Below are 25,897 nucleotides of genomic sequence, written 5' to 3'. Positions count from 1 at the left end.
CTGATGTCATCGCGGAGCCCCGCCCATCACCTCGCGTCTCGCGGAACATTCTAGAACAGAAGTGTGACCTTTTTCCCCCCAAATATATTTGCGTTATCCAATCTGTCGCGTAATCGATTCTCGAAGTAATTGGACAGCCAGGCCCCTAATGCTTTTCTCTGCCGTGAACATGAATTTGGTGCGAAAGTTAAAGCCACAGAGTCGGTCGAGGGTGTACGTTTCTTAAAAAAGCAAATCAATTTCACTTGTAAGCGAGCGGGCATGACTGCAGGCTCCATTGCCTTGTCAAAGATTGGCGCTGTTAAGACAGCATCTCTGAAGTACAGAACACCAACGGTTTGTGTTGGCAAGCCTTGAACACGACACACAGCAAAGCCTGCAGAGTAATTCATCACCGCGTTTCATAATAATGGTGATAACAATTTAGAATCGCTACAGGGTTTGCAAGCCAAATGTCAAAACACTGCTCACTTAACGCATTGTATTCAGAGGGCACTTGGGTGGCATGTGATCACTCTGCTGCTAAGTGAACCATTACATTTGTAAAAGCTCCGGGGATGGATTGCGCACCAATTTCAGAGTGGCTCAGTCATTTAAAACGCTGACTAAAAGCAGTGCCTTTCTGAACCCACTGGCAAATATTTCAAGAAAGGTTCCCGATTAAGTCATTTTCTCCATGCACTAATGAAAAAATTCATCAAAGGTGACAATTTTACACAATTATAATGGTGACTTACTGCCTGAATGAATCGCACATTTTTCACTTGGGTGCAATTGCATGGTGGTGGTGGTGGTGGTGGAGAATGGGCTCCCTTTCTTTGATGTATTCTGACAATTAATCCAGGTTTTCAAGCTTGTGTATTCTCATGACACCTTGCAACAAAAGGTTTTGCGAAATGAAAATTCTGCTCAATGGACTGAATGCATTCGCTATATAATGAAACGGTCGATTTCATAAAAAAAATTTAAGAAGCCAATTATTTAGCCGAGAAACTCTCGCCGGAGGGTCCTGCATTCGGATGTTAGGCCACTGCCGTGAGTGAGGGTTTGGCCTGTGGCAGGGAACTGGGGTACTGCAAGGCCCAAGCACACGAGGGGAGAGATACTCAGCATTGCCATCTCATGGCCACGTTGCAGCTCCATGTGAACAACACCTGGAAAAGCCCTGGTGGTCAACGATCCAAGCACGAATCAGGCGAGACTTTGCTTGGCTTGGCTCCCAAGTGCCGATTAAATCGAGCAATCGGATAAAAAATGGTCATAGGCGTTTGAAAATTGTAACTGGAATTTTGGGAAAATTGCACAAAGTAAAAATGGTATCGTCAAATAAATGCAATTTATGAATATGTTGAAAGCAAATTTTAGCCACTTAAAACTGTTGTACAAGGACACATAACAGACACAAGACAATTGAAGACCCCTAAATTGTTAATACAAGATAAGTTTATGAATATTAAAATCCTCCAAACTCAGGGTCTGTGATTGTTTGTCAATCACAGTTGCTTTAGCACAAACCCAAAACTCCAAGAGACCAACGGAAACAACAGCACTCCTTGTTGAAGCAGTTAAGTGAAGAGTTGATATATTTTGTGAATTCAGCAAGGATTACAGGCACCTGGGGACAGTAGAAGGGAGTTCCAAAGCCCAGAAGCACGAGGGCAGAGGCAGGAAGAGAAAGGAAAGAGGTCGCATGTGTGACCTTGGCATAAAAAGTGTATCCTTTCCTCCCCTCTCCTCCCAGCCAACATGTCTATGTACGTGTGTATGTATGTATGTTGAACTTATTTCACACCGTACTTAGCCAACCGTGCTGATCGGAGGGGCGGAGGAAGGACAACACCGACTAAACACAAAAAACAGTTCTAAAGAAACTTGTTTTCAATCTAGATTTTAAAGTGCGTAGCTCCAGTGGCTTCCTAATATAGAACGGAAGAGTGCTCCAGACGGCCGCAGAAGTGCACCTGGGATGAAAACTGGGAGGTGACTGCACAGCACTGCGAGGATTATCAGCGAAGTGATCGAGTTGGAGGTCACCCAACTGAACGTGCAAAGAGCAAATGCGATGGGTGGGGCGGGTTGGGTGGGAGAGGGTTGTTGCCGCCTCACCTTGATGTAGCTGCCCAGCGCAGGGCCGACCCTGTAGATGGCCAGGAAGATGGAGAGGAAGGTGGTGTACGGGAACGTGGTCTTCACCACGTGCGTGACCTCCGGGAAGGAGACGATCCGGAAGCCGAATTTTTCGAAGAGCTTGCACAGGTCCTCCGACGGGGCCTCTCCTCCCTCGCTCAGGATGCTGCCCACGGCATAGCGGGTCTTATCTGGGGACACCTGCCAGACACGGCACGCGCCACGCACGCTTTCATCGTCATTGTCACTTGGTGTTTACACGTCGGCTCCCATGCGGTACATCTCAGGGTATCCTTCGCTGGCAGCTGTCCCTGCAAGCGGGGCATTCGTCTGGCTTTACTAAAATTAAACAATTTGCGAGTCATTAATAAAATTCGGTAAAATCTGAACCATGACACCGGCGTAATATGGTGTACTATTTTTTGCTTTTAATAATGTCATTGGATCGATCTTGAATGCCTACTGTGAAGCAAATAGCGCAGGTTTTATTGCATAGACACCCACGGTATTAACCAAGGCAGCCGCTGAGCGAACGGCGCGCCAGATGCTCGGCCAGGTTACCGCCCCACGCAATCTTCCCATGTTACCTCGCTCAACAAGCGAAAGACATTTCATAAACGAGTTGCATGTATTACAGTAGACCCTTGGTGAATGTTTTCAAACCGTTCCACGAAAAACTACTGTTAACCGAAATAACTGTCAATCGAGTACAGGAATTACATGTTAAAAGCATGAAGCATTATTCTCGGATTGGCCAAAATTGGCGCCCCGCATGCATCACGTAAACGAACCGTTAATAAAAAAATTAACGTCAGTCGAAACAATGGAGGTCCCCCATGGGAGGCGAAGCGTTCACCGAAAAACCGTTAACCAATGTCACTGTTAACCGAGGGACTACTGTATTGATAAATCTTCAAAATGCACTGCAAATAAGTAGCACAGCTTCCTCGAAAATTCCATGAGTAGATTTATTCGGCCAGCCAGCCACTCCTGGTGCCCCGATATGAACCTTATGGCGGGACCCCAGGGTCCCGAAAAAACGGAAGTCAAAATCGTAGTTAATTAATTATTTTTGGCGACTCTGTCCCAACGCGCACATGAACGCCGCGACCCACCGAGCGTGGATCATTCTGTTCGTCCAAGCGAAGCGAGGACGAATGCGCAGAAGAAACAAAACCTTGATTAGCGCGTCATGTAGAGCTCGTCGAGAGGACTAGATCGCGGTATCGTTCGCCTTCAATAGACATAAAATGACATCGCATTGCAGTTCATGCGAGAGCCGGGGGCTTATGGGACCCCCGGGGTCCCGCCATGAGGTTCAAATGTCTAGTTTTGAAAAGGCATGCGAGAGTAAAAAAAGACGACCCTAACTGCGCTGCTTGGGGCCTCAACAAACCAGGGGCAGGACCCTTGAATTTTGAGAGAGCGAGAGAGATTCCCTGTAAACCATACGATTGCGCAATGCAGAATGTGGCCTTCGAACAGAGACGACCCACAGTTGCCGTACCGACGCGACATCTCTTATCACACTCGCAAACGCATGTGATCTTGAGTCAGGTATTAATTCGGTAGTTTTCACTTGTAAATAATGCCCAGCATTGTTGGGGATGAAGAGGTTTTCAATGAGATCAGGGCTCTACTAAGCCTCTCAAGGATGGCAGTGGCGGTGAAAAAAATGCGCTGTAATCCTCTTAGGCTATCGACGTGCACAGTGGAACAAATCAGGAGGATGACACTCGGACAAAAGCTTACCCCAGACTCTAGCACTCCACTCATCTGCTTAACACACAACTACTACAGCCCATGCTTGCGTCTGAGCTGCTCTGCCAAGCAAGAGACTATGATGGCCTTTGCTAAGAGTTAATGCATGTACACGTACAGCACTGTATATCAATCCAACGGTGGAGGGCAGGGGAGTGATGCTTACAACAGTGAGTAGAGTGCCAGCCATCGTACTCAAGACAACCCATGGCACCTGGGTCTGTTCCATGAACTCCTGCCAGCGAGCCATCGACAATTCACGTGGCCTCAAAATGCACCGAGCATGGCACAAGCACCGTGGTGACATCACCACCACTTAGTGGTGAACGACGGTTGCTATGTTACGTTAGTGTGGGTATGCCCACCTCTTCCAACATGTCCGATCAACGTGGATGAGTAGACCAAACACTCTCTAAAGTTTGCTTCAGCGGAGGCATGAGCAAAGCAGTTCCAGGGTCACAACTTTACCTTCCTGACACAACACCAAACTAACCAATGCTCTCAGGTCACGCAACCTCATGTATCACATTAGCGCAATGTCTTAACGCCATAGCGTCGCGTATACAGATGTTATGATATAATATTGAATTGCAATGTAATAATGTCTGGACATGTGGACCACCTTTTTCACTCATCTTCATCTCTGGTCTGCAGCTCCTCAATATCCACAGGTTTGGTTATCGCTCTCATCTCGTTAACGTGCTCTCTACATCTCTCCCTGGGCCACAGCTAGGCAGGCCACTCCAAGAGCCGTCGTAAAAAAATACAGGAACAATGGATTTTGCTGCCCACTACGTAGCCTGTTGTTCTTCTTCTTTCATGACGTTTAAAAAGCACAACAGGCTACAACTGTATTTCTTATTCTCTAAGCCACTGCACAGCATCCGGGGCGATAGCAGAGTGTAGTCCACTTCTTCCACCAGAGTACGCGCGATGTCTCGGTTGGGCGGCCATCAGTGACACGCCTGACGGTTTGCACCTCACCGCATTCGCAGTTTGGCGAGTCTCCTGATCGTTTCATTGATGGAAGGAAATATCAACGCCCTCCTCCCGTGCATGTGGTTGGTGTTGGGACACGGTTGGGACACGGTTGGGAGCGGTCCCCACTCTGTCGTCGTGGCAGCAGAGAGGAACCAAGTGGCCTATGTTCCTCCGTCGGATCTTCAAAATGGTTCTTAACACCCGTCATGCATTATGCTCACTCATCCGAACACTGTGCAGGCTCGACCCTGCTGAAGTTCCGAGATTTGACAAGACCCGGCGGCACTGCAGGTGATTTGGCCGCGGGCGACACACCATCGCACCCATATAATTTATTTGCACATGCTACGTAATAATAATAACTGCGCGCAAGCGTAACATTTAACTTGCCACAATATTGAACGATTGCACCGAGAGGCACAGTGCCGCGCAGAAACTCCCGTAATTTGTGCATTTCCCACCGAGCCGTTTGCTGGTGCCGTGTGTGAATGCGTACACGCCTATGTATACTGGACCGTCTTTAATTAGCACCTGAGTCACACCATCTCTTGGCGAGCCGGTGGATATTCATCGCAGCGGCCACCTGCACGAAACTGTCAAGCGATGCACGTCGGCACATGCAGTGTGCGGATTAAAAACAGCAGAAGAAGCCCTCCTGCGAGTTGCTCTTCATGGTCACCTTCACACATACGTGTCCCCGAACACAAGGACTGCTATGGTGGCTTCTCTTTGCACATTGTTGTCGTGAAACGATCGCAGCCACCATCGTTGCCATCAGATCTACAGCAAAGATTCTACGATGCGCGCATATCTTTAAAACGCAAAGGCAACGCACATGTAGCCTTTATTATTATTCTTGTCATGACTTTCTTGGCTCGTCAAAATAGATTACAGTCTTGGAAGCTAAGCAAAGGGTTAAGCCCGAATGGTACTTCACTGGGTGACCACTGAGGCTTACCAGGTGTTGTATGCATGGAGCTCAGATTGGGGGCAGAAGATGGCACTCGATGCGGGTTTTCTCTGGCTGATCAGATTTCCTCCGACGTAAAGCCAAACACTCAGTAATGGAACTGACCGAAGATCCCAAGGCATGACCCAATTTAAAATGAGTCTTGATTCACAGTCAAGCTTTCCTGGATCATCAGCCATGGTTTATCCACTGTTGGATGATGGCCTCGCCCAAGCTGCCACCTCTCATGATCCTGCCATAGAACGATGCTCCTGGCATCTGAACTGTTATTGTAATTGAGATTTCTTTTTTCAAGTAAAAATATCCTCTAACACTACTAAGCAGCATTGCAAATCTGCCCATGGAAATTGTAAGCGAGTCGCCGAAGGATAAAACTACGAATGTTACCAGAAGCATGCGCCCGGAGGCAGTAAACCGAGCGTTTCATCAGCCAGCCCATCAGCACCCACTCGGCGTTCTACTGCACCGGAGGGTTTCCTCATTATGAAAATCCGCGATTGAAAAAGAGCTCTTGGGTGCAAAAGATTTATGTCCGCTGGTCTCCTTAAATGCAACCCAACTTGGCACCAGCGGCCCGCACAATCTCGAGTGGCATTTCCGCCTGTTTTGGTTTTCTGGGGCCGATGACCCGAGGGAAAAGTGTCAATCTTCCCGGGACGTTTACAGGTTCCCCCGATTTTAGTTTGTTGCGCGGTATTAATGCACCACTCGGGCCAGGCGGCTCAACGGCAGCGAGCGCATTCAAATCCTGGTTGGGGGTGGGTGGACACAGTCCAACATCCCTCAGGGGTCAATAAAACGAGTACCAATTTGTGGTGAAGACAACAGTGACTGTCGTATAGATATACTTGTCCTCGCAATAAGAAATGTAGAATTTCCACCACTGGCTAAGGGCCACAGACAGGAGAAAAGCGCCGCCTCCAAGCTTATTTGAAAATAAATCACGTTGACTTTGACGAGACAATGCATCTACACGTGGTTCACCCGCCTGGGTATTGTGCGAGATATTCTTTCTTCCTATGTCCCGGTCGTTGTTAAGAGGTGGCAGCTCAACCGATGGCTCACAAGAGCGCGATTGCGCATAGGCGTTGGGCCGTCTTCGTTTCGCCAGGCGTAACCGAGACAACGACGAGGGCCTCCTGTGCAGGGGGTATGGGGGAAAAGTCAAGAACAACAACGAGCCATCGTTTTGGGTGGCGCACGCCGGTAACCCTGCGCCATGGAGTCAGCGAGGGTTGGTAGGTGGATCGTCGCGCAGAAGCTGTGAATCTCCCTTCCCGTGGCCTTCGAGGTGCCATACCGTGGCTCGCCAGGGGAAAGCAGGAGAGCAAGTGGACTAATTGCCATCTGTTTCCATCTGTACGTGGATAGAGCGTTGCACCCCTCTCACTCGTGTGGGTATTCTCCAGGTGTTCCGGTTTCCTCCCATACTTGTACGGACACACTCATCATTAATTGTTTGGAAACATCTTAAAATAAAACCCAATGCAAGACCCTCCTGAAAAAGAGCCCTACGATGCAGTGTGGCTTTCCTGGATAAATAAGTAATGATTAATTATCACGGAAATGTGCCTTTTATTCCAGCCGGTGATTTAGTTTCGGTGGGTATGGAGCAACGAGATCAGCTTGTGCACAGCAGCGAAATGGATTGTGGCCTCGTGGGATGATTTTTAGGGATGGTGCCATCAAAGGGAGGCATTTGTCCATCAGTGGGTAGATCATGGCGAATCATGATGATTATGAATTAGCTCGGTCAGATGCTTCACATTAAAATTGGTGGGAAGGAATATGAAACAACCATTTTTCGTGAGCTATGGCTAAAACAACCACAGCGTGGAGTTGTGGTATCGTGAGACGAAGATTCAGGCTTTGGACTGAGAAGTCAAGAAGAAGAGTCAGATAATATTGTCAATCTGCTGCTAGATGAGGGCCTCGCTGCTCCGTGAGAGTTGTGGGAGTTAATCGACCGTGTTCTGCCACGCTGGTCGTGGGCTGGCGAAAGTCGATGGCAGTGAAACTATGGATTTTGCAGACCTGCCCTCTGCAGGCCACAACATAGCCCCGCAGTCTATTTATACACCGCTTTTAACACATACTGTTTCCTTGCATTCAATTTGATTCCCAGGTCACTGGCCCCTTAAAATGGCTTGCCACATTATGGCGTTATAGAAATTGCCGTAGTAATTATTATTATTGCCGATTGGATGCACTGATGGGGAGCACAGGTTCACATTAAGGTGGCCATCACCAACAGTAAACAAGCAACAACACCTTTCACTGAATTGCCCCGTTCAATGCCAGGAAGGAAGCGGGCGTTAACAAGGACGCAACGCGTAGGGAACAAAGTAATTTCACTTGACATCCATCTCCTGAAAGTCAATTTTACTGACAAGCACATAGGTGCAGCAGCGGCAGTGCACTCATTTGCAGCAGCATTCCTCAAACACACCGGCAGATGCATCGCTCGCTCGCTCGCTCCGTGTCATTACGCCGGCCCCGACAGCCACACGTAGTGGGGCCCAGTTTTGTACTGATCGCGCGGTCACTCATATTCGTGGCAAGGCAGGACAGCTGGGCTCGGCGGGCATTGCCGTGTACTGCCGGCGGGGGGTGCGGGAAGGCAAGGCGAGGGGGTTTTCCCCGCTCCACGGATCCCGGGGGGGGGGGGGGGGGGTCGGCAGGCAGCTGCGCCATCAGGGCGCACGAGCACGGGCCATGCTCGTGCCTCGCTCGTGCGTGACGGTTACGAGAGTCGTCGCTCACTCCCGGTGGGACATCCGTAAGAGTCATAACAAGGGACCGGATCCAAGACCTAAATTGGCATCGTGCAGCTCTGAGAATCTTCATGTGCAGCCCATTAGTCAATCCACTGCTGCATTGGGGACCTACCCACACCGTATGGGTCATGGGAGCCATGTGACAATAGTTCACGACATGCTGGTCAGTGTGGGTTGGCGATGGTGGCGGGATAAGATGCGAGAGCACAGAAGTACAGGACAACAATGCATTTTGAAGTGACGTGCTCTGCTGCCCACCACGTAGCCCCCCAGTCCCGTATGGTGGTTGCCTATCCAAGCCCATTCCAGGCTCACATCTACTTATCGTCTGGTACGGGGTGCATTCCCAGTAATTTGTTCGTGGGCGAGAATTCAGAAACAAATCTGGAAGGAAAATATTTCGCAAAAGCTCAAAACTGCAAGAAATCGAAATTTTGCACTAATGAGCGATGCCGCCGTTCTAATTTCCAAACCCTCACGGGACGAAAGCGAAAAGACTTGCTGAGGTTGTCATTCCCGTGGGGAGCGAAGAGGTAAAAAAAAATGATGCGCAGCCTAAAAAAATGACAAGCACGATTGATTTTAATGAATGGATAAAACCCGTGGAGAAATTCATCCGGCAGGCAGAGAATGGCGATGGCTTGGCGGGGCGTCAGGCTTGCCGCGTGGCGAGGACGCCCCCAAGCGGTTAGGGTCAGGGCGAGGGTTGGGCTGGTGTGGGCGAGAGAGTGGAGTGGGGGTGTGAGCGTGACCTCATAGTCAAACAGGGAGGAAGGGTGGCGGTGGACTTGGTGGTGAGGAGGTGAGGGAAGGTTAATTAGCAGGGATTTTTTTTTGTTATTGAGGCAATGCGCGGGCCCGTTACATCGCGTTGCGACGCACGTACACACCACCGTCAACATAAACTAAACCGTTTATACACGGTAGGGGATAGACAGACGGGGAACGGACACGCTGCACCAATTAATAGAGGGTTTTCGTGCCGTTAGCTCTGTAGTGGACTGCACTTAACATTGGACGGGTTCAGGGAAGTTGACTGGGTGGTTTCGGGGGTCAGGACGCTATGCTTGCATCGTTGGAAACCTGAGTTCGGATCCTCGTTGAAGCCCCCAGTGATGAAACCGAGGTCTCGACTACTGTCGAGAGTGCAAGGGAGGAGCCAGGTGGCTTAGAGGTTAGAGCGCTGGGTCTGGCACAACTAAAATCCTGGGTTAAAATCCAGGCAACCCCCTGTTATTAAATAGAGTTCTCAAGCATAGTGTGTTGATGATCTCAGCACATAAACTTATTACATGTATCATATTAAACATGGCTTTTCATCTACTCGGGAAAATTTTACAGATTTGAGCAATATTAAGAAATTTTTGTTTGACTGTCACATTATGGGTACAATTGATTCCTTGGTGGTCTAGAATGCTGTGTCAGTGCTGTAGTAGTGTGGCGATGGCTCTTTCGGAGCTCTCTCCGAGCTTACATTTACAAGCACATTTCTTACACTGACACGATAATCTCTCACGATACAATGGCCACCCCCACAGCTTCGTTTGTCAAGATTTTTCCGATCTTACATTTACATGCAAATTTCATGTCTAGCGCCGCCCGCTGACCCTTGGGCTACACCCATCTCAAACCTTTTCAACTCCCGGCCTTAACAGCGCTCCCACCATATATTTTTTCCTGCCTCAGGAGCTATATTTTTCACCTGATGACGATTGCTTGTGTTGCGATGGAAACGTCGTGATATTGCTATTATTTTTATTATTTGTTCTATCTACGTGGCTTTACCGAAAGACCCAAAGAATATGCTGTAGTAATATTAACAAGACTATCTCTAGCAGGCAGAACTTAATGTGGTTCGTCTATGCAAAGGATTTTTAGTTAAGAACGGCGCTCACAGTTTATCTCTTCAGTGGCGGCTTCATGCCAAAGAAAAAAAATTAAATGTTGCAGGATTCTACCAACCAAATTGATTTTGGAATACAATGGCTCATTCTATCAAATTATAATGTGAATGTGGCACCTCTGACTTCCAATCTTAAGTACAAATCTTCACTGGAGATGCAGCACATTCATCTCCGGAAGTGTAATTGCATGTTCCGACTCTACATAGAAAAAGAATAAGGGTAATTTTTTTCACAGTATAATGGTTTTTGGCTGCAGTGAGAAAACTGCAGCTTAATTGGGAGACAGAATTTAATTACATCCTTGTTACGCAAGCCCAACTGAGAAAGTGTTCTTATAAAGACACACGTGCCGATTGGCGTTAGTCATAACTGGCATTCTTATTATTAATATGCTCGTTTTCCCAGGAAAGCTTCAATAATTTACAATTCTTTCAGGATGGCCCTGCCAAGTTCTCAGTAGGGGGCCATACTTCTCCGTGTAATCACAATCGAGTAATTTGCAGTTATTTTATCATTGGGATATTTCAGCCAAAAGCAGTTACATTGTTTATTTATTTAGTCTTTTTGGGGGCGGGGGGGGGAATGGTGAACCCAGAGGAAAACCATGCTGCAGAACACGGGGAAGAACATACAAACTCCACGCAGAAAGGTGCCCAAGTTAGGAGTCAAACCCAGAACCTTTTTGCTCTGCGGTACCAAACTTTACCACAGTGCCACCCTGCCACTACTCAGGACAGTGACTGCTGCTTTGCACATCACATTTCTGGCTGGAACATGCCTCTGTTCTGACAAGCAGGGCCCAGCAGCAGCAGGCGTGTTCAACGCTTGTTGCAATTGTCCGAGATTCTAACCCGGCAGGATGCAATGGTTAATGCCACGGGTACATTGACCATAAATATACACCGTCTGCTTCACGATTGATATTAAAGATCCCGTGATGTCATTGGAAACGAGCAGGGCAATGCGCTTGGGTGTCAGGGTCCAAATTTTCTAAATTCAATTGAGATTACAAATAGATATTATCGCCTACTACCACCAGACTAACGTCCACTTTCAGGCCGGTGCTGAGCCACCATATCCCGCACAGAGACAACTGCCACTGAGGATGCCCTTTGAATGTTTGAGATGAGTTGTGACCCAAGGGGCTTTGAGTTGCCGAGGAATTTAAGCATCAATACAAAGATCGTCATTCTTACCAACAACCTGCTACGTTGTCATTGTTGCACACCGTACTGAAAGTGCACACTTTAAATGCCGGGCTGAGCGGCTGCCACAACTGGCTTCGCTTCAAGAGAAAGCAAAAGGCAAGCTGAGGTTCGAGCTCCCTCTCGCGATCACAATGAACACACGTGCCAACGTTTAACGTGGGGGGGGGGGGGAACAAGTGAGGAGAAATTAGCACAAAGCCACTTTGGAATTATTTCTGATTACAACCTCTGCGAACGCCAAGATTCCGTGAATACACAACAGTGTAGCGAGGCAAAAATATGTCAAAACATTTTGAGAACTTCAATGTAAATCAACAATGCAAGTGTATAGATGTTTTTATATTGTACAGTGGGATCGTTTACAGCTTTGCAAGTTGGCATAGGCATACAATACTTGAAAACCTGACCAATTTAACCAGTGGGCTGCTGATTTTAACACCCCTTTTTAGGATGTACCGAAAGCTGCATAAAAAAATATAAATCAATATGTACGTTAATTTTCAAATCGGTACGCAGGTAATGAAAACGTGGATTTAAAGAAATCGACACGCTTAAATCGATACGGTTGGTATTGTATAAAAAATGTCATAGTAATTTTGAAGAATTTCCGTGAAAACATCGTTGGGGGGGGGGGGGCCGAGAGAGAGACAACTGTAACTCACGACGAGAGGTGAGAAAAATCACCCGCTGATTGAAATCCCTCGGACGACTCGCAACCACCACTGGAAGCCAACGCGACGCCTTGTGGGCCATTAGGCGCTCCCCTTGCCTTCTTAACAAGAGCCCCAATATCCTCCAAGGTCCAGCAGCATTGCCAAGGACACGCTGAAGATTTCCCGCGGGGTTCGTGGCCCCTCACACTGCTCCCGACGCACACCGCCCACGCGCGTCCACTCCGTCTCTTCATAATGAGCTGCGGTGGTCACGGGAGCTCTCCGCTGCGAGCTATAACAAGGGCTACCACTCGATTTAAAGCTTCTTTCGTGACTGCAGGGATTCATCTTCTTGGTTCTTTCCGTAAAGTCACGTAGAAGGGAAATAATAAAATAAAAAATATCATAAAATAATTCTCACGACGTTTCGGCCACAACGCAAGCAGCCGTCCTCAGGTGAACAATGCAAGTGTATAGATGTTTGGTGGTGTTTCATTCTTCACCTGAGGATGGCTGCTTGCGTTGTGGCCGAAACGTCGTGAGAATTATTTTATTATGTTTTATTTTTATTATTTTATTATTTCCATTCTACGTGACTTTACCGAAAGAACCAAGAAGAAGGGCTACCACCTGCAGCCCTTTCGCACGATCCACCGCTCGACGAGGGCCTCCGCCTACCGTGTGGCTCCGAGGAGGTCAGCGTGTCCATGCTTCGCCGCGCTGGCGAGCGCGCGTCGGTGGGCAGGCACGGACATTGGGAGAGAGCGGTGATGGATTTTGCTGCAGTGCCCTCTGCTGTTGACAGCTAGGACCCCCACAGGCCCTGAAACAACCTGCTTGCGCATGGTCGTCACTTATCCGAGGACTAATCGTGCTCAATCCTGCTAAGATTTCGATAATCTGACTGGTTTGAGCGCATTCCAGGCGCTTCTGGGGCCATCTGGAACGTTCTTCCTTCCGATATTTAAATCTATATTGAAAATTCATTTCTTTCCAATTGCTTTTTCAATTCCGCTTGTTGTCCTTCCGCCACACCTCCGATTAGCATGGTTGGCTACGTACGGCGCAAAAAAAGCACAACACGCATACATGCGGCGTTAATGACTCCAGCTCTGCGGTGGATGTACTCTCAGTCGTGTGCGCGCAGATACCCGCTCCCAAATACGCATGTATACATCATAAATTGCATAAGCACGCCTACATGCATACATGCATACATAGACAAAAGTGCCCCCCCCCCCCCGTATTGCCTGTAACAGACTGTTAGGGCAAATTTTGTTAGCAAGCACCTACGAAGGTCGGCACGGCACACGGTTGGGCGACGTGCGGTGCGAAAGAAGTTCAACGTACGTGCGCACGCACATAACGATCGGAGCAGGGCGGAAACGTGGGAGGCCTCGCGTTGGAGCGAAAAGCCTTTGTCAAGGAAGCGCTCCACGGTCTGCCTCACTTTTGGATGTTTTGGCCGCACGCTTCTGCCCGCCAAGAACAATAAGCGGAGAGATCCAGCACGAAGTCAGTACTGGGGCCGTCTTCTCCTGCGCGCGTTGAGCACGGCGCGCGCTCACGTAGGTGGACGCTTTTTTTGTGAGCGCGTTTTTTTTTGTGGGGGGGGGGGGCAGAGGGGGAAGTGCTGACTCAGTAGAACCGCGAAAGTAAAATTGTTTCCACAAAACGTAGGACGACGCGTATTTTAATTAAGCTATCGCGAGTTTGGACACGCTCAGTGATGGGGGGGGGAAAAGTGTACTTATATAATGGACATTATAGATTTGAAGCTTTCAGGACTGCAAGTATTCATTCTTACGGTTTTTCGGTAAAGTCACAATTATGCCGCTTACATGTTACAAAGTGAAACTCTGGGGTGCAAAATAAATCTCGATATTTTTCTGCCTATTTTCCATAAACTCCACGAGTCACTGCTATTTTTTGTTTTGCTCAAGTATGGACTTCAAATGTGGCGAAACCTTTCAAATTCGTGCCGAGATGGGGTTGCTATTGGTGGCTTTATATTTAGACATCAATCCTGCTACCTACATGGCTATATATGCACGTAAAGGTGGACATTTATATAAAGTTGCCACCACTTCTGGGTCTCTCCTCTAATCCGCCAGACAAGCAGAGATAAATAGGAATACAGTAATCAAGAACAGGATTTGTCCATGCGCCTTATTCAGGGATAAAGATCGCAGGAAGATAACAGCAGTATGGATAAAATGGAATTTAACTCTCTACTTGTCTGCCAGAGCTGGCAGGTTTGGCTCAGGGGGGCCACCCTGAGCTGCTGAAATCTGGGTTCGAATCGAGCTTTCAGCCGACCTGTGATTAAACCGGGTTCTCACGTGTAGCGAGAGCTCATCGTTGCAGCCCGACCACAAATGACTGCAAAGAATAACACCACGTTGTCACTTAATTCCATATATTCTCCCAGCTCTGTGGACACAACACATTGGCGTGATTGCTTTATGAATAAACATATCTATCGCAGACCACGTGATAATTAGGCACCACCTAGTGTGGACAAGAGGCCATTGACACGACTTCAGAAGTAGTTCTGTGACGTCACCTTCCCAAGGTTGACACGGCCCTTGCTGCGAGCGTTGCCAATAGAAATGTCTCTTGACATGAAGCTGACAGTAAAATTGTAACTCAAGCGAGAGGCAAAAACAGGAAAAAAATATTTTCAAAAAAACAGGAAAAATGTTATACCCACGGCAGTCGTGCTCCACATTTAAAGACGTTCAGCTTCGTAAAAATACATTATTCAAAAGACACAGGCTTTTAACTTTTTCTTACTCCACGTTGTCTTAGCACTGAAGGTGAAATGAATGCGGCCCCAAACGAGGATTCACTCAAAATTAACAAGCTCCGAGCCTTGGGCTTTAGCATCGTTATATTGGTACGACTTATCTGAAATAAAATAAGAAGACATATTAGATTTTACAAGACAACTGCACGCCATGAATGTGCGAACCGCATTCATGAGTTACCGCATGGGAAGGTCTAAAACCTGTCAAGTTTATTTTTTTCAAGTTGCCAACCTGATGCACTTATCCAATTTCCGCACGTTAAAAAAATCCTCACACAGCAGATACTTGCGCGAAAAAGATAGGAACGCCATGAACTTCACGCGGCCGAACGAACATATGCGGTGCGGTGCGTGGGCGCCTTCTGGAAGGAACCGAGAATTTACTGCTCCAAGCTAGGAGCAGCTTTTGCGCCAAACTGCTCCAAGGCAATGCTCCGTACGCCGACTTTATTATACGCGCACTACTTACAGTGCACGGGCACGCTAGACGTGAGCGGTGGTTTCACGTTACACCCCCTAAAGAAAGTTAAAATAAGAAAGTAAAAAAAATCCACGAATGCTTAGATAGCAAACGCGGGAACAGGCTGTTTATGATCTAGCAGGGCAGCTACAGCGGCCGGCCCCCGGAGGGCACGGCTCCCGGGCCTAGGAGGAGGAGGAGACGAGTCGCGTCCCGCAGCTCTGGCGAGCGCGCCGTGGCCCTGACATCTGGACCCCCGTGGTCTCCGCCGTCGAGCGCACACCCACCCAGCGGGCACGCGGCGCCTGCGCGCGGATTCCCGTCCGCTGGCTCGGGGAACGCGCGCACGCTCGCGCGCAAACATCGGGCGTGGATAATCGGCGCGAAGAACCCCTCCGGTTGCCTTCGCGGAGAGAAAAGCCGCCCCCCCCTCTTCCCGGGGCGTTTTGAATCACACGATTCTGTGAACTCCGGGTCATAAATTTCCAGCGTTCTGCCTGAAAATCATGTCTGTCTATATTTTGCGCGCGCACGTGTGTGTGTGTGAAATCCTACCGCCGCTCTTTGCATGTGTTTTTTTTCTTTCAATATAAATTATTGGCCCGTGATAAGAATTCAACAGGTAGTAGTGGTAGTAGTAATAGGCATGGGTCTTTTATAAGAAATTTATTTGCCAAGAATTCGTTTGCAGAAATGAAATTATACACCGCATGTTCAGATGAAAAAGTTGACCACACATATGGAACTTATTGTAGAAAATAATTTAATGCAAAAGCAACAAATGTATGTATTGCTTAATACTTTAATAAGCTTTATTTTCGTTATTAGATATCAGAAACATTTGTATTTTTGACAACGCACAAAAAACTTACCATGCTACCTCGCAACAGAAAATATATAAATAAAGGCAGATGTTTTTGGTTGTATGTTTTAACATTACAATTTAACCTTGTGTTAATGTATTTATTGCTTTTTTGATTGGAATTTTTTTTTAGTTACGTAACCTACTCAGGATTCTCAAGGAACAAAAGACCGTGTCCAAGCCAGGTGTATTCCTCTAAGTTACATTCAAATCTTCATAAAAAGAAAAGATTTAGCAAAATCTCATTTTCATAATCGTGGCATAACATTTTTTTTTTATCAAATGACAAATTTTTGTTCTTCATGATGAGGATAAAAAAACACACACACGAGAGCGTGCTCTCAAAGACAAATTGAGTTGGACATCATGGCGTAGAAGTATCCTATATTAAATTAGTGACATGCACTTGAGTGAAGGTGGAGCGGTAAATTTATGCATCGTGCGGTTTCTCGAGATCCCGTGTCAAAGCAGCCTTCCAAGACAACCTTAACTTTTGACAAGCTTGGGTTCTTGTCCACGAGTCCTTACAAATTACGAATTTTGAGGCCCACTGAAGGAACCCAGCCAGGTGGCTCAGCGGTAGAGCGAGCGCCTCGCTGGAGGGATGATGGGCCCATCATCCCTTCAGCGTGGATAAAACGGGTGCCACTTTATATTCTTGGTTCTTTCGGTAAAGCCATGTAGAAGGGAAATAATAAAATGTTAAAAATAATAAACGATTAAATTCTCACGACGTTTCGACTGCAACACAAGCAATCATCATCAGGTGTTGATAATGATTGCTTGTGTTGACTTTACAGAAAGAACCAAGAATATGAATCCCTGCAGTCACGAAAGCTTTAAATCAAAATTTGGGTGCCACTTTGTCGGGGAAGACGACAGTGCTTGTCCTGTGGATAGACTCGCTCCCGTCACAGTAATGAGGAATGTCCACCACTGGCTCAGGGTTGTAAATGGGAGAGAAGCACCAAGCTCACTGCTCATCCGAGCAGGAAATCACTTTAAAACTTGGACTTGTTTTGAAGGAATAGCAATTTCGAATAAATAATATAAAGTTGCAGCCACTCATCGTAGCTACGTTTACATTTTGACAGATTCACAAGAACTTGTGCAGACAGTGGTATAAAAATGTAAATCTAAATTCCAAAGAGTATACTTGAAGGTGATGATGATCAGGGGTATAACAATTCATCAAGTCGTCATCTGATATTAATTATTCTGCTCATGACATGCAACACATTGACTCGTGCAGCGATAATCAATTGTGTTTCGTTCGTATATATATTTGGCAAGTAATCGGTTGACATGACCCCTGCAACCACTAGAGGTTTGCTACCATGCACTGCAATGTAAATACAAAAATAATACTGGTAGGAACCTCCTGGTTCCACCAGCGCACAGGGGATTATTGTGTCCGTCCGTCCTACATCCAAAAATGGGAGGGGTGGGGCTGGGTGGAGAGGGGCTAGGTGGGGAGGGGTGGGTGGGGAGGGGCTAGGTGGGGAGGGGTGGGTGGGGAGGGGCTGGGTGGGGGGGTGGGAGGGGTGGGGCTGGATGGGGAGGGGCTGGTCACCCCGTGGTGCCCTTATAAAACTCAACGTTTAACCTACTCACGCCGGCTTGTGCCCGCCCTCACAGTCGGCCATATTTGCGGAATACACCACGCCGCCGTTGACCCTGGCCATTGAACGAGCAACCCAACGTTCCTACCAGCTCCCTCCGCAGGAATGTGTTTATTCCGCAATGCAATTGTGGCAACGTATAGAATAGAATTGTGAGGGGGAGAGGAAGGGAGTGTGGAGGTGTGGGTGGGAGGGAGGGCGAAGCAATAGTTACAGGTCTAATTATGATGCTGGCAATGAAAACCATCATAATCAGGATGATGATCGTCATTACACCATCATAAGTGATGCAAGATGAACAGGCACCGGCCATATGCGCCGAATTTAAGTTTGCAACACAGCAAGATTTTCCACGTTTAGACACTAGTACAGTCACTAATTATAATTGCCGTTGATATTACGTTTGAATTATGGAGCCGGCACACAATTCACTTCATATTACAACTCATGCCCTTCGGGCTTGTTTAATGACCACTTCGTAATAACATCGTCGGCTTTGCATTTACTTGGCTGGCAGATGTTCTGAACCGCTGAACCCTTTCAAGCCTCCCAATTCGTGGGTGATTTTGCTGAACTGTTGGGGCTATGAAGCCACCAATTTCACGAGCAGACGGATCGTCGCGTGAAAATTAAATTCCTTCTTCGAGCGGTATCTTCTCTATACCCGACCGAAACAAACACTTGCTTTTACCGAAGACGGGCAATGCAGTAGACTCGCATATTTTCGGCAGTTTTTTTTGTTTAATACAGTATATAAACACGTGGTGAATGACTTGGCTGCGATCATCAAACAAGCTGGATTTAATAAAAACCAAATTCCCAAGTGCACTGAAGTCATTGCTTATCTTTGGCAAGAAGAAATTTTTATCAAGCAATGGTGATGGCAACAAAAAAGAATCCCCTTCGCGCGTGTGTCTGTATGTACGCCTTAGAAGTCCATTTCAAGAACACTTCACAAATGATATCCACAACACAACGGTGGTGCTGCTCTCTTTAGTGTCCTATCACATTTAACGCTTCGGCAGAGACACCATCGTGCGGAGACAAGCCCACCAGACCGGACCACTGTCAATGGAGCAAAAACAAAACCACGTCATTCCAAATAACTGAAAGGCACATCGGGATCACTTTAGCTTCTCAATATCAATTTCACGTTCAATTGTCGATATCGATTTGCAGCCCTGCTTCATCAAGAGGGGTATGTGGCAGCCACGTTTTCGGTTGCGGAACGGAGCGGTGGAAACCGTCGGGCTGAGAAGCATCCATAATTGGCAATATGTGCATCGGTGGCTTCATACTGGACTCGAGAGTGACATGCTGAAGCGTTTACCAAGCTTTGCCCGGCCATATCTATACATATATATGCGGTTATTGAAAACATGTAGCTGCTGGAAATATAGCAAGGAGATTAGATTTTCTGCTTTTAGAATTCTTAACTTTTCAACCCAAACGTCTCGGATTTAGACCACCAAACTCAGACAATATAACGAGAGGTGGCAGGAAGGGAAGTCAGCCAGTGCCAGGCTGACGTTCACGGTTGGCTCTACACGGCTGAGGCTGCAGTGCAAGTGATGGGGGTAGCATATTTCATATGTTTCTATACACGCACAAGTACACTCACTGTCTGCCGAGGAGCAAATCACCCGGAATGTGCCTGGTATCGTCAGAGCATCGGAAGCTAAGATGGGTTAAGCTTGAGATTGTGCTGGAATGGGCGACCACCACGCACAAACAAGTTGCCAGAGGTGACCGCGAGGCTATGCTGTGTGCGGTCGAGGACAGCGCAACGACAATGTTGTTCTGTACTTCTATGCTCCCCATAAAAATGCTCCCCGCCGTCATCAGCCTGCCTTCAACAGCCAGCAGCGGGAAGTTTGTCAAATAACCCCACGGTAACCCCACCACCCAGACAAGCCCGGGGAAGCCCATATTCCAGAGTGGGTTGACGAAAGGGCTGTATGTACATTTAGCCACCACTCGTGTAAGTACATTGCACATGCACATCATGCTTGGTGTGTACTGGGTTTCAAAACGCTTTTGTATACAGTACAATGTGACATATCCAACTCGATGGGTACTGAGGTATAGGTGCGGATATGTGAAAATGTTGGATATATGAACGTCCGTTTGAAAATTATGGTTACACCGAGCATAAACACTGCACTGGGTGCAGGCAGTTAAATGGCCAGGGCAGATATGTGACAGACAATGGACATTGTACCTATTTCGATTTAAAGCTTTCTTGACTGCAGGGATTCATATTCTTGGTTCTTTCGGTAAAGTCACGTAGAAGGGACAGCTATGTTCTTCACCTGAGGACGGCTGCTTGCGTTGTCGCCAAAACGTCGTGAGAATTTTATAGTTTTTTTCAATTATTATTATTGTATTATTTACCTTCTACGTGACTTTACCGAAAGAACCAATAATATTGTACCTATTCTATGGGACGTCAATCTCATGCTTTCTTGGCAGCACTACATTTGTGAAGTAAGCACACTGGCCCGCACGGTGCATTATAGTTACCATTTCCCTTCTCGGAATGTCTCGGCTTCTTCTCATTCTGTCCAATAAAAGTTTGTATTTTTAGACGGGACAATAAAATAGCCATCGAAAAAAAAGGAAAAGAGATGTTATTTTATTAGCAAGCAAAAAAATATATCGCAAGACATTTTTTTTTTTAAACGAGCCATCCTTACGACTAAATAAGAGAACTTCTTTGCCGACGGAGGGAAAAAAAAACCCCTCCGTACATTCTTTCCTATTCGGCGGAAAGATTTTTTTTGGTCTTCTGCCAATTGTATTTCCACGTGCCGCGCGTAAGTGCTCTTCCTCCATAAAGCTCGTCGGAAGCGGCGCTCGTGTCAAGGTGATTTCCGAGCCGCCGTGTTGCGCCCCCGTGGCTTCCTCTGCCGTGGGTCTCCCCCGGTCATTGCGACGAGGGCCGGTGGAGACATTTCCAGCGAGTCCCACGCGACCGCCCATCGACTTGCAGATCGATGGGCCGAGCGGCGGACGCGACTCTCAAGCCCCGCGATTTACGGTGCCGCGGTGACCGATATTTCGCGGCAGCGCAGCTCGGCTTCACGTCCTCTGAAGCAGCAAAACAGTACAGCGCTGTCTCTCTATTTGTTTAAAAGACTGCGCGATGATTTAACCGAGTCACATGTCACGTGATTAAAACAAAAAATATTATGGACACGTGATGCCATCGCAATTACCTTCCCGATTGTTTTCTCTTTGACCCTTGCCTCATAACTCATCACGTACATGTGCATCCCTTTTGTCAATCCACTGCTGGATGGAGGCCTCACCGAGCGGTGTGTTAGATGAGGGTTTATTTTACCATACTTCCTTACGCTGGCCAGTGCGGGTTTGTGTATGCATTTGCCATGTTATTAATAAATATTTGCCCGTTTAGATTTGCATAATCCTGACGCTGAACTGTCACCGTGCTTCTTCACCAAAAGATATATTGATAACAATTTTAGTGTAGTTTCCATCCTGATTCTTCGATGTATTTTTTGCACTTACAATTTGTCCTTGTGGATTCAAAAGTTGCAAACGGCTCATTAGCTGCTGCAGGATTTCCTGGTGGTTGTGGCGGTGGTTTCACAGCTTGTGACTTGTTGTTACACGGACACTAAATACCACATAGTCAAGGCTTTTGGAAATTAGCGGCAGGGTTGCTCAGTGCAGCGGGCACCTGCTCTCATTAGGTCGAGCGATCGCTGTATATTCAGAGCTGGTAACCCATAAAGGGCTGTGCAAAGCCACGAGGGAGAAGAAACGTTCGTAGATTCACAATCGGATGTGATTTATAGGACTCGCGCGTCCGCTTTTTGCGGATGTGCTGCGTAGCTCTCCTACGGCGTTTTCAGGTTTCACCGCATGCCATTCATGGCCACGGCGTACGGCTAGGACCGAAACGTCGGACGCAGCGCCGGACGCGGCGCCGAACAACACGAGGTGCGATTTAATTTGCCCTCAATATGAAGTCAATTGTGTGCCGGCTCCATAATGCAAACGTAATATCACCGGCAATTATAATTAGTGACTGTACTCGTGTCAAAACGTGGAAAATCTCGCTGTGCTGCTCGATCAAATCGCCACAATGATATCCACAATGGATAGCTTTGCTTTGAGCAAATAGGCTCACTAATGTCCACAAGGATTAATTCTTCCCCTCTTGTATTTACTTTATGGAGGAAAGGGCTCACCAGTGAAGGTTTTATTGATCATTGATCCAGATGATCTGATAACACGTGCTCGGGTACTACATTCCAGCCCCGTGCATGGCCAAGGTAACTGGAGGAGAGTGATAAAAGATACAATGGGATTTATTTGAGAACATAAACTCAAGACTGAAGGATAGTTTCCGTAACCAGGGCAAAAACAAAGAGAAGACGGTGATACCCTCCAATGGGAACGAAGCCAATGAATTGTGAGAACAGAATAGAAAAGGTTGCTGGGAAAAAAAAGCTGGCATTCAAACAAAGGTCAGGATTTATGAGCACATCGGCATATTGCAGAGAATTCTCCCGGTACCGAGGCATGGCAAACTTAACAGGAATCACGGAGAGGAAATTAGAACTCTCCATTGGTACGCCGCCTTAAAAAAAAAAGACAGTTCAAGACATTTGCAACAGATGGTAAAATGCAATGTCTGGCACAGGCTGGCCAACAACCAATATAGAAAGGATCTCATGTAAACATGTACGGAATAAAGAATGATAATGTGTTTAGACACACAATCCGCTGGGCAAAAAGCATCCCCTTGGCATTTGTGGGGTTTGGAAGCTTACTTCCAAGATAACATGGTTATCCAAAAGCATTTAAGTGAAAAAATGAATTAAACTGAATGGGCTCTTACATTTTGAGATTGATGAGGATCGAGGGACTTGCGTTGTCAGCAAAAAAAAAAGTAGATTTATTTGGTGTTTGCCGAAGACCGTGTCGAATGTAAGCAGCCGATATATACACACACAGCAGCACTCTATATATATAATTCAAAGCAATCGCGATCATATGTCCTGTTAACATATGGTGTCAACACGTCTTAGGGTTTTTTTTTACTGCATCGAGCTGCTGGTCCGAAGAAAGCACACAGCATATCACAATGTTAAGAGAACACTCTCATTATTATACTGATTAATATTCACATCACGTGTAAAAAATAAATGCGCTAAAAAGTCAGTCGAAGGCGATGTCCATTCTGCTTCATGTCAATTTCAGTTCTGCTGTCTCAGTGAGAGTGTGATCTTAAGGAGGGCTCCACAGTAAACTTGGAACGGTTTCAATTTCACCCCCCAACGCAAACGTGTGAGCTCCCCACACATTTAAAACGTTCAAGTAAAATAAATAAGCTTATCCGCATTATAAATGCATTCATTTAAGTCACCAAACCTGATAGAAATTTGTAAAAAAACCTCTCTTCTCAACCTCCGGCGTCGCCGTTCCGGTAAAAGGGCTTGCGCCGTGTAAAAGGTCTTCACTTAAATAGTCATTCGTCCTGCTGCATAGGCTAGCCCCGGAGCCTTGAGCCAGGGTACGGTTTCAGGCAGGGGCGAAGTGGGGTTAAACTTTTAAGAGGTGCGGGCATGGCATCCCTTTTGCTCGGTCCTGGGAGGACAGGACACAGGGGTTTCTCCACTTTCAGCTTCAACTGAACTGCTGCTTGACCATCCTCTTCTTCCCCAAACCCAAAGGTTCTCACTGAAGCTCCGCAGTGGCTAGGAGATGTTGACTACCTCGCCTGGTATGCAGGAGATCGCGGGTTCGATCCCGACCCTGATGCCTGCTGTATATTTGGAGTTTGCATGTCTCTCTCCCTGTGCTCGCGTCGATTTTTCTCCGGGTCCACTGCTTTTTCCCTCCACATTTAGAAACATGCGTTAAAGAATATTTGGTTGCGTTACATTTCTATGTGATAAGCCAACTATATTGGGCTATCATTTGTGGCCAGCTCGCTTCAGAAAAAAAGCTGTATAGCTAAGTGGGCCTTACCTGGTAAAACAAAAAAATTAGTTAGAAAAACCATAGTAAAAAAAAAATATTTTTTTTGCTTAGCTGCGCTCGCTAATTTACTGCCGGGGCGTAGTGCATAGCACATCGCACGCGACTGCAGGAGCTGCAAAGCAACCGATGTCTTTTTCCCTTTGGCGAGCCAACTGGCATACCGGTGCAAGAGGCCAGCAACCACCGGCCCTAACCACATGAAAGAGACGGCTGTTTGTCCAAGGCGGGGATTTTTCATTTGTTTCTAACGGCCTGTAAAATGAAGAAACAAATAAACGTGGACTCATGTAAAACCCTTGGCCCGCATCGTGCTTCAAGAACTGCAATTGCTTTGTGTAAAGGCTACTAAAGCATCTTTGTGGAATATGTTTCGGACGCGAGCGGATTTCGACGGTTCATTTCTAACAAATGTTTTAAACACTACAGAACCGGCCGCCGTACTTGACAGTGCGATGTGTAGCTGTTGACACCAACTATGGGTGGTCTTTGTGGGCACGTGGAAATGGAAAGTCCATAACGCTGTGCCAGAACTCACCGAAAGCTGCGTTGTGTTATTTCCTTACTTTGTAAAACCAACCACATTGTGACATCTCTGACCGTCACCGATCAACTGCTCGCGACGCGTGTCGCGTGGGTTTCACACGGGTTACACTTTTTCGATTTTAGGAACACGCCCTTTGCAAGAGGTTCAGACAATATAGGAGCACACAACAATCTCAAGAAGGTCCTTGTTTACCGACTCGACAAATAGGGAACGGAGGCACACGAGTGGCTCAGGGGAGCTCATACTGTTTCAGATCGTGGAGTCACCACTCGCGAGAGTTCAAACCCGGGCAGCCACCCGCAATTTCACCGAGTTGACGAATACATTGGGCCTCAGCTCGGTCGCTGTTGACCGAGCAAAAAAGAAGGGGTTCAATGAAATGATTTATTTCATGAATTAACCGCATTCCAACTCCGGGGAACATTTTTTCCGGGGTATATAAAAACGTGGCCCTAAAGTGTGGATTACAGAAAGAAAAAATACCTTTATTTTTAAGCGACTTCAGAAACAGTTCTATCGTGTGTCATTTTCTGAGACCTTTCCCGGACACAAGGTGGTGGTGTGCTGTAAGCTGCTCATGTTCGGAATCAAATTAATCGTGAATATCACGACACGGTGCCGAAAGCACACACAGCAGAATATACACGGGAGAAAGAAAAACAAAAAGGAACAATCGCGAGAGCATACGTAACTGTGTTATGCATAACCGATGGCATAGCAAACGTCGTCACATTGTGTTTATTCCGACAGCCTGGCATCCACCATGTGCACGTACACTGCTCTAATAGGATAGCCTATTAAATGTCAACTGGCATATATTATAAGTACAGTCAAACAAATCCCCATAACTGACACGTCCTGGGGAGGTCTTCCTTCATGCTGCGGTAAACTGACAAGGGAGGGGGGGCTATACAAATATTTCTTTAAATATTATGTGACATGTTATTTAAATATCAAATATTGTAAAGATGCGGCTACTCACTTGAAGCAATGCGTACAATACACACGTAACGTGCACTCGTTCCATCGTTATCACACGTGACGATTCTAAGATTCAGATCGTCCGTACGGTCACGATTCACGCATCGAACAGTGCGTGTCGCAATCGACTATTTTCGATGCGTGCGTGACTGCCACACCATACGTATGCACGTTGAACTCCTTTCGCACCGTACGTGGCTAATCGGAGGCGATGAAAAAAATT

General features: G+C 47.0%; 1 protein-coding gene across 1 annotated transcript in view; it reads right to left on the bottom strand.

Moving 5' to 3' along the window:
* Positions 1–25,897, bottom strand: part of TEX264 (testis expressed 264, ER-phagy receptor) — a 154,245-nt gene that overhangs the window by 112,482 nt on the left and 15,866 nt on the right. Inside the window, exon 2 of the mRNA XM_078610581.1 lies at positions 2,107–2,328. Within this exon, the coding sequence (XP_078466707.1) occupies positions 2,107–2,328 (222 nt within the window). The remainder of the gene's footprint in view (positions 1–2,106; positions 2,329–25,897) is intronic.

The sequence above is a fragment of the Lampetra planeri genome, chromosome 34, assembly GCF_965212315.1.
Source record: "Lampetra planeri chromosome 34, kcLamPlan1.2.h2, whole genome shotgun sequence".
NCBI classification, from domain to species: Eukaryota; Metazoa; Chordata; class Hyperoartia; order Petromyzontiformes; family Petromyzontidae; genus Lampetra; species Lampetra planeri.
The sequence above is the reverse complement of the archived record's forward strand: the minus strand, read 5'-3'. Positions and strand labels throughout refer to the sequence as shown.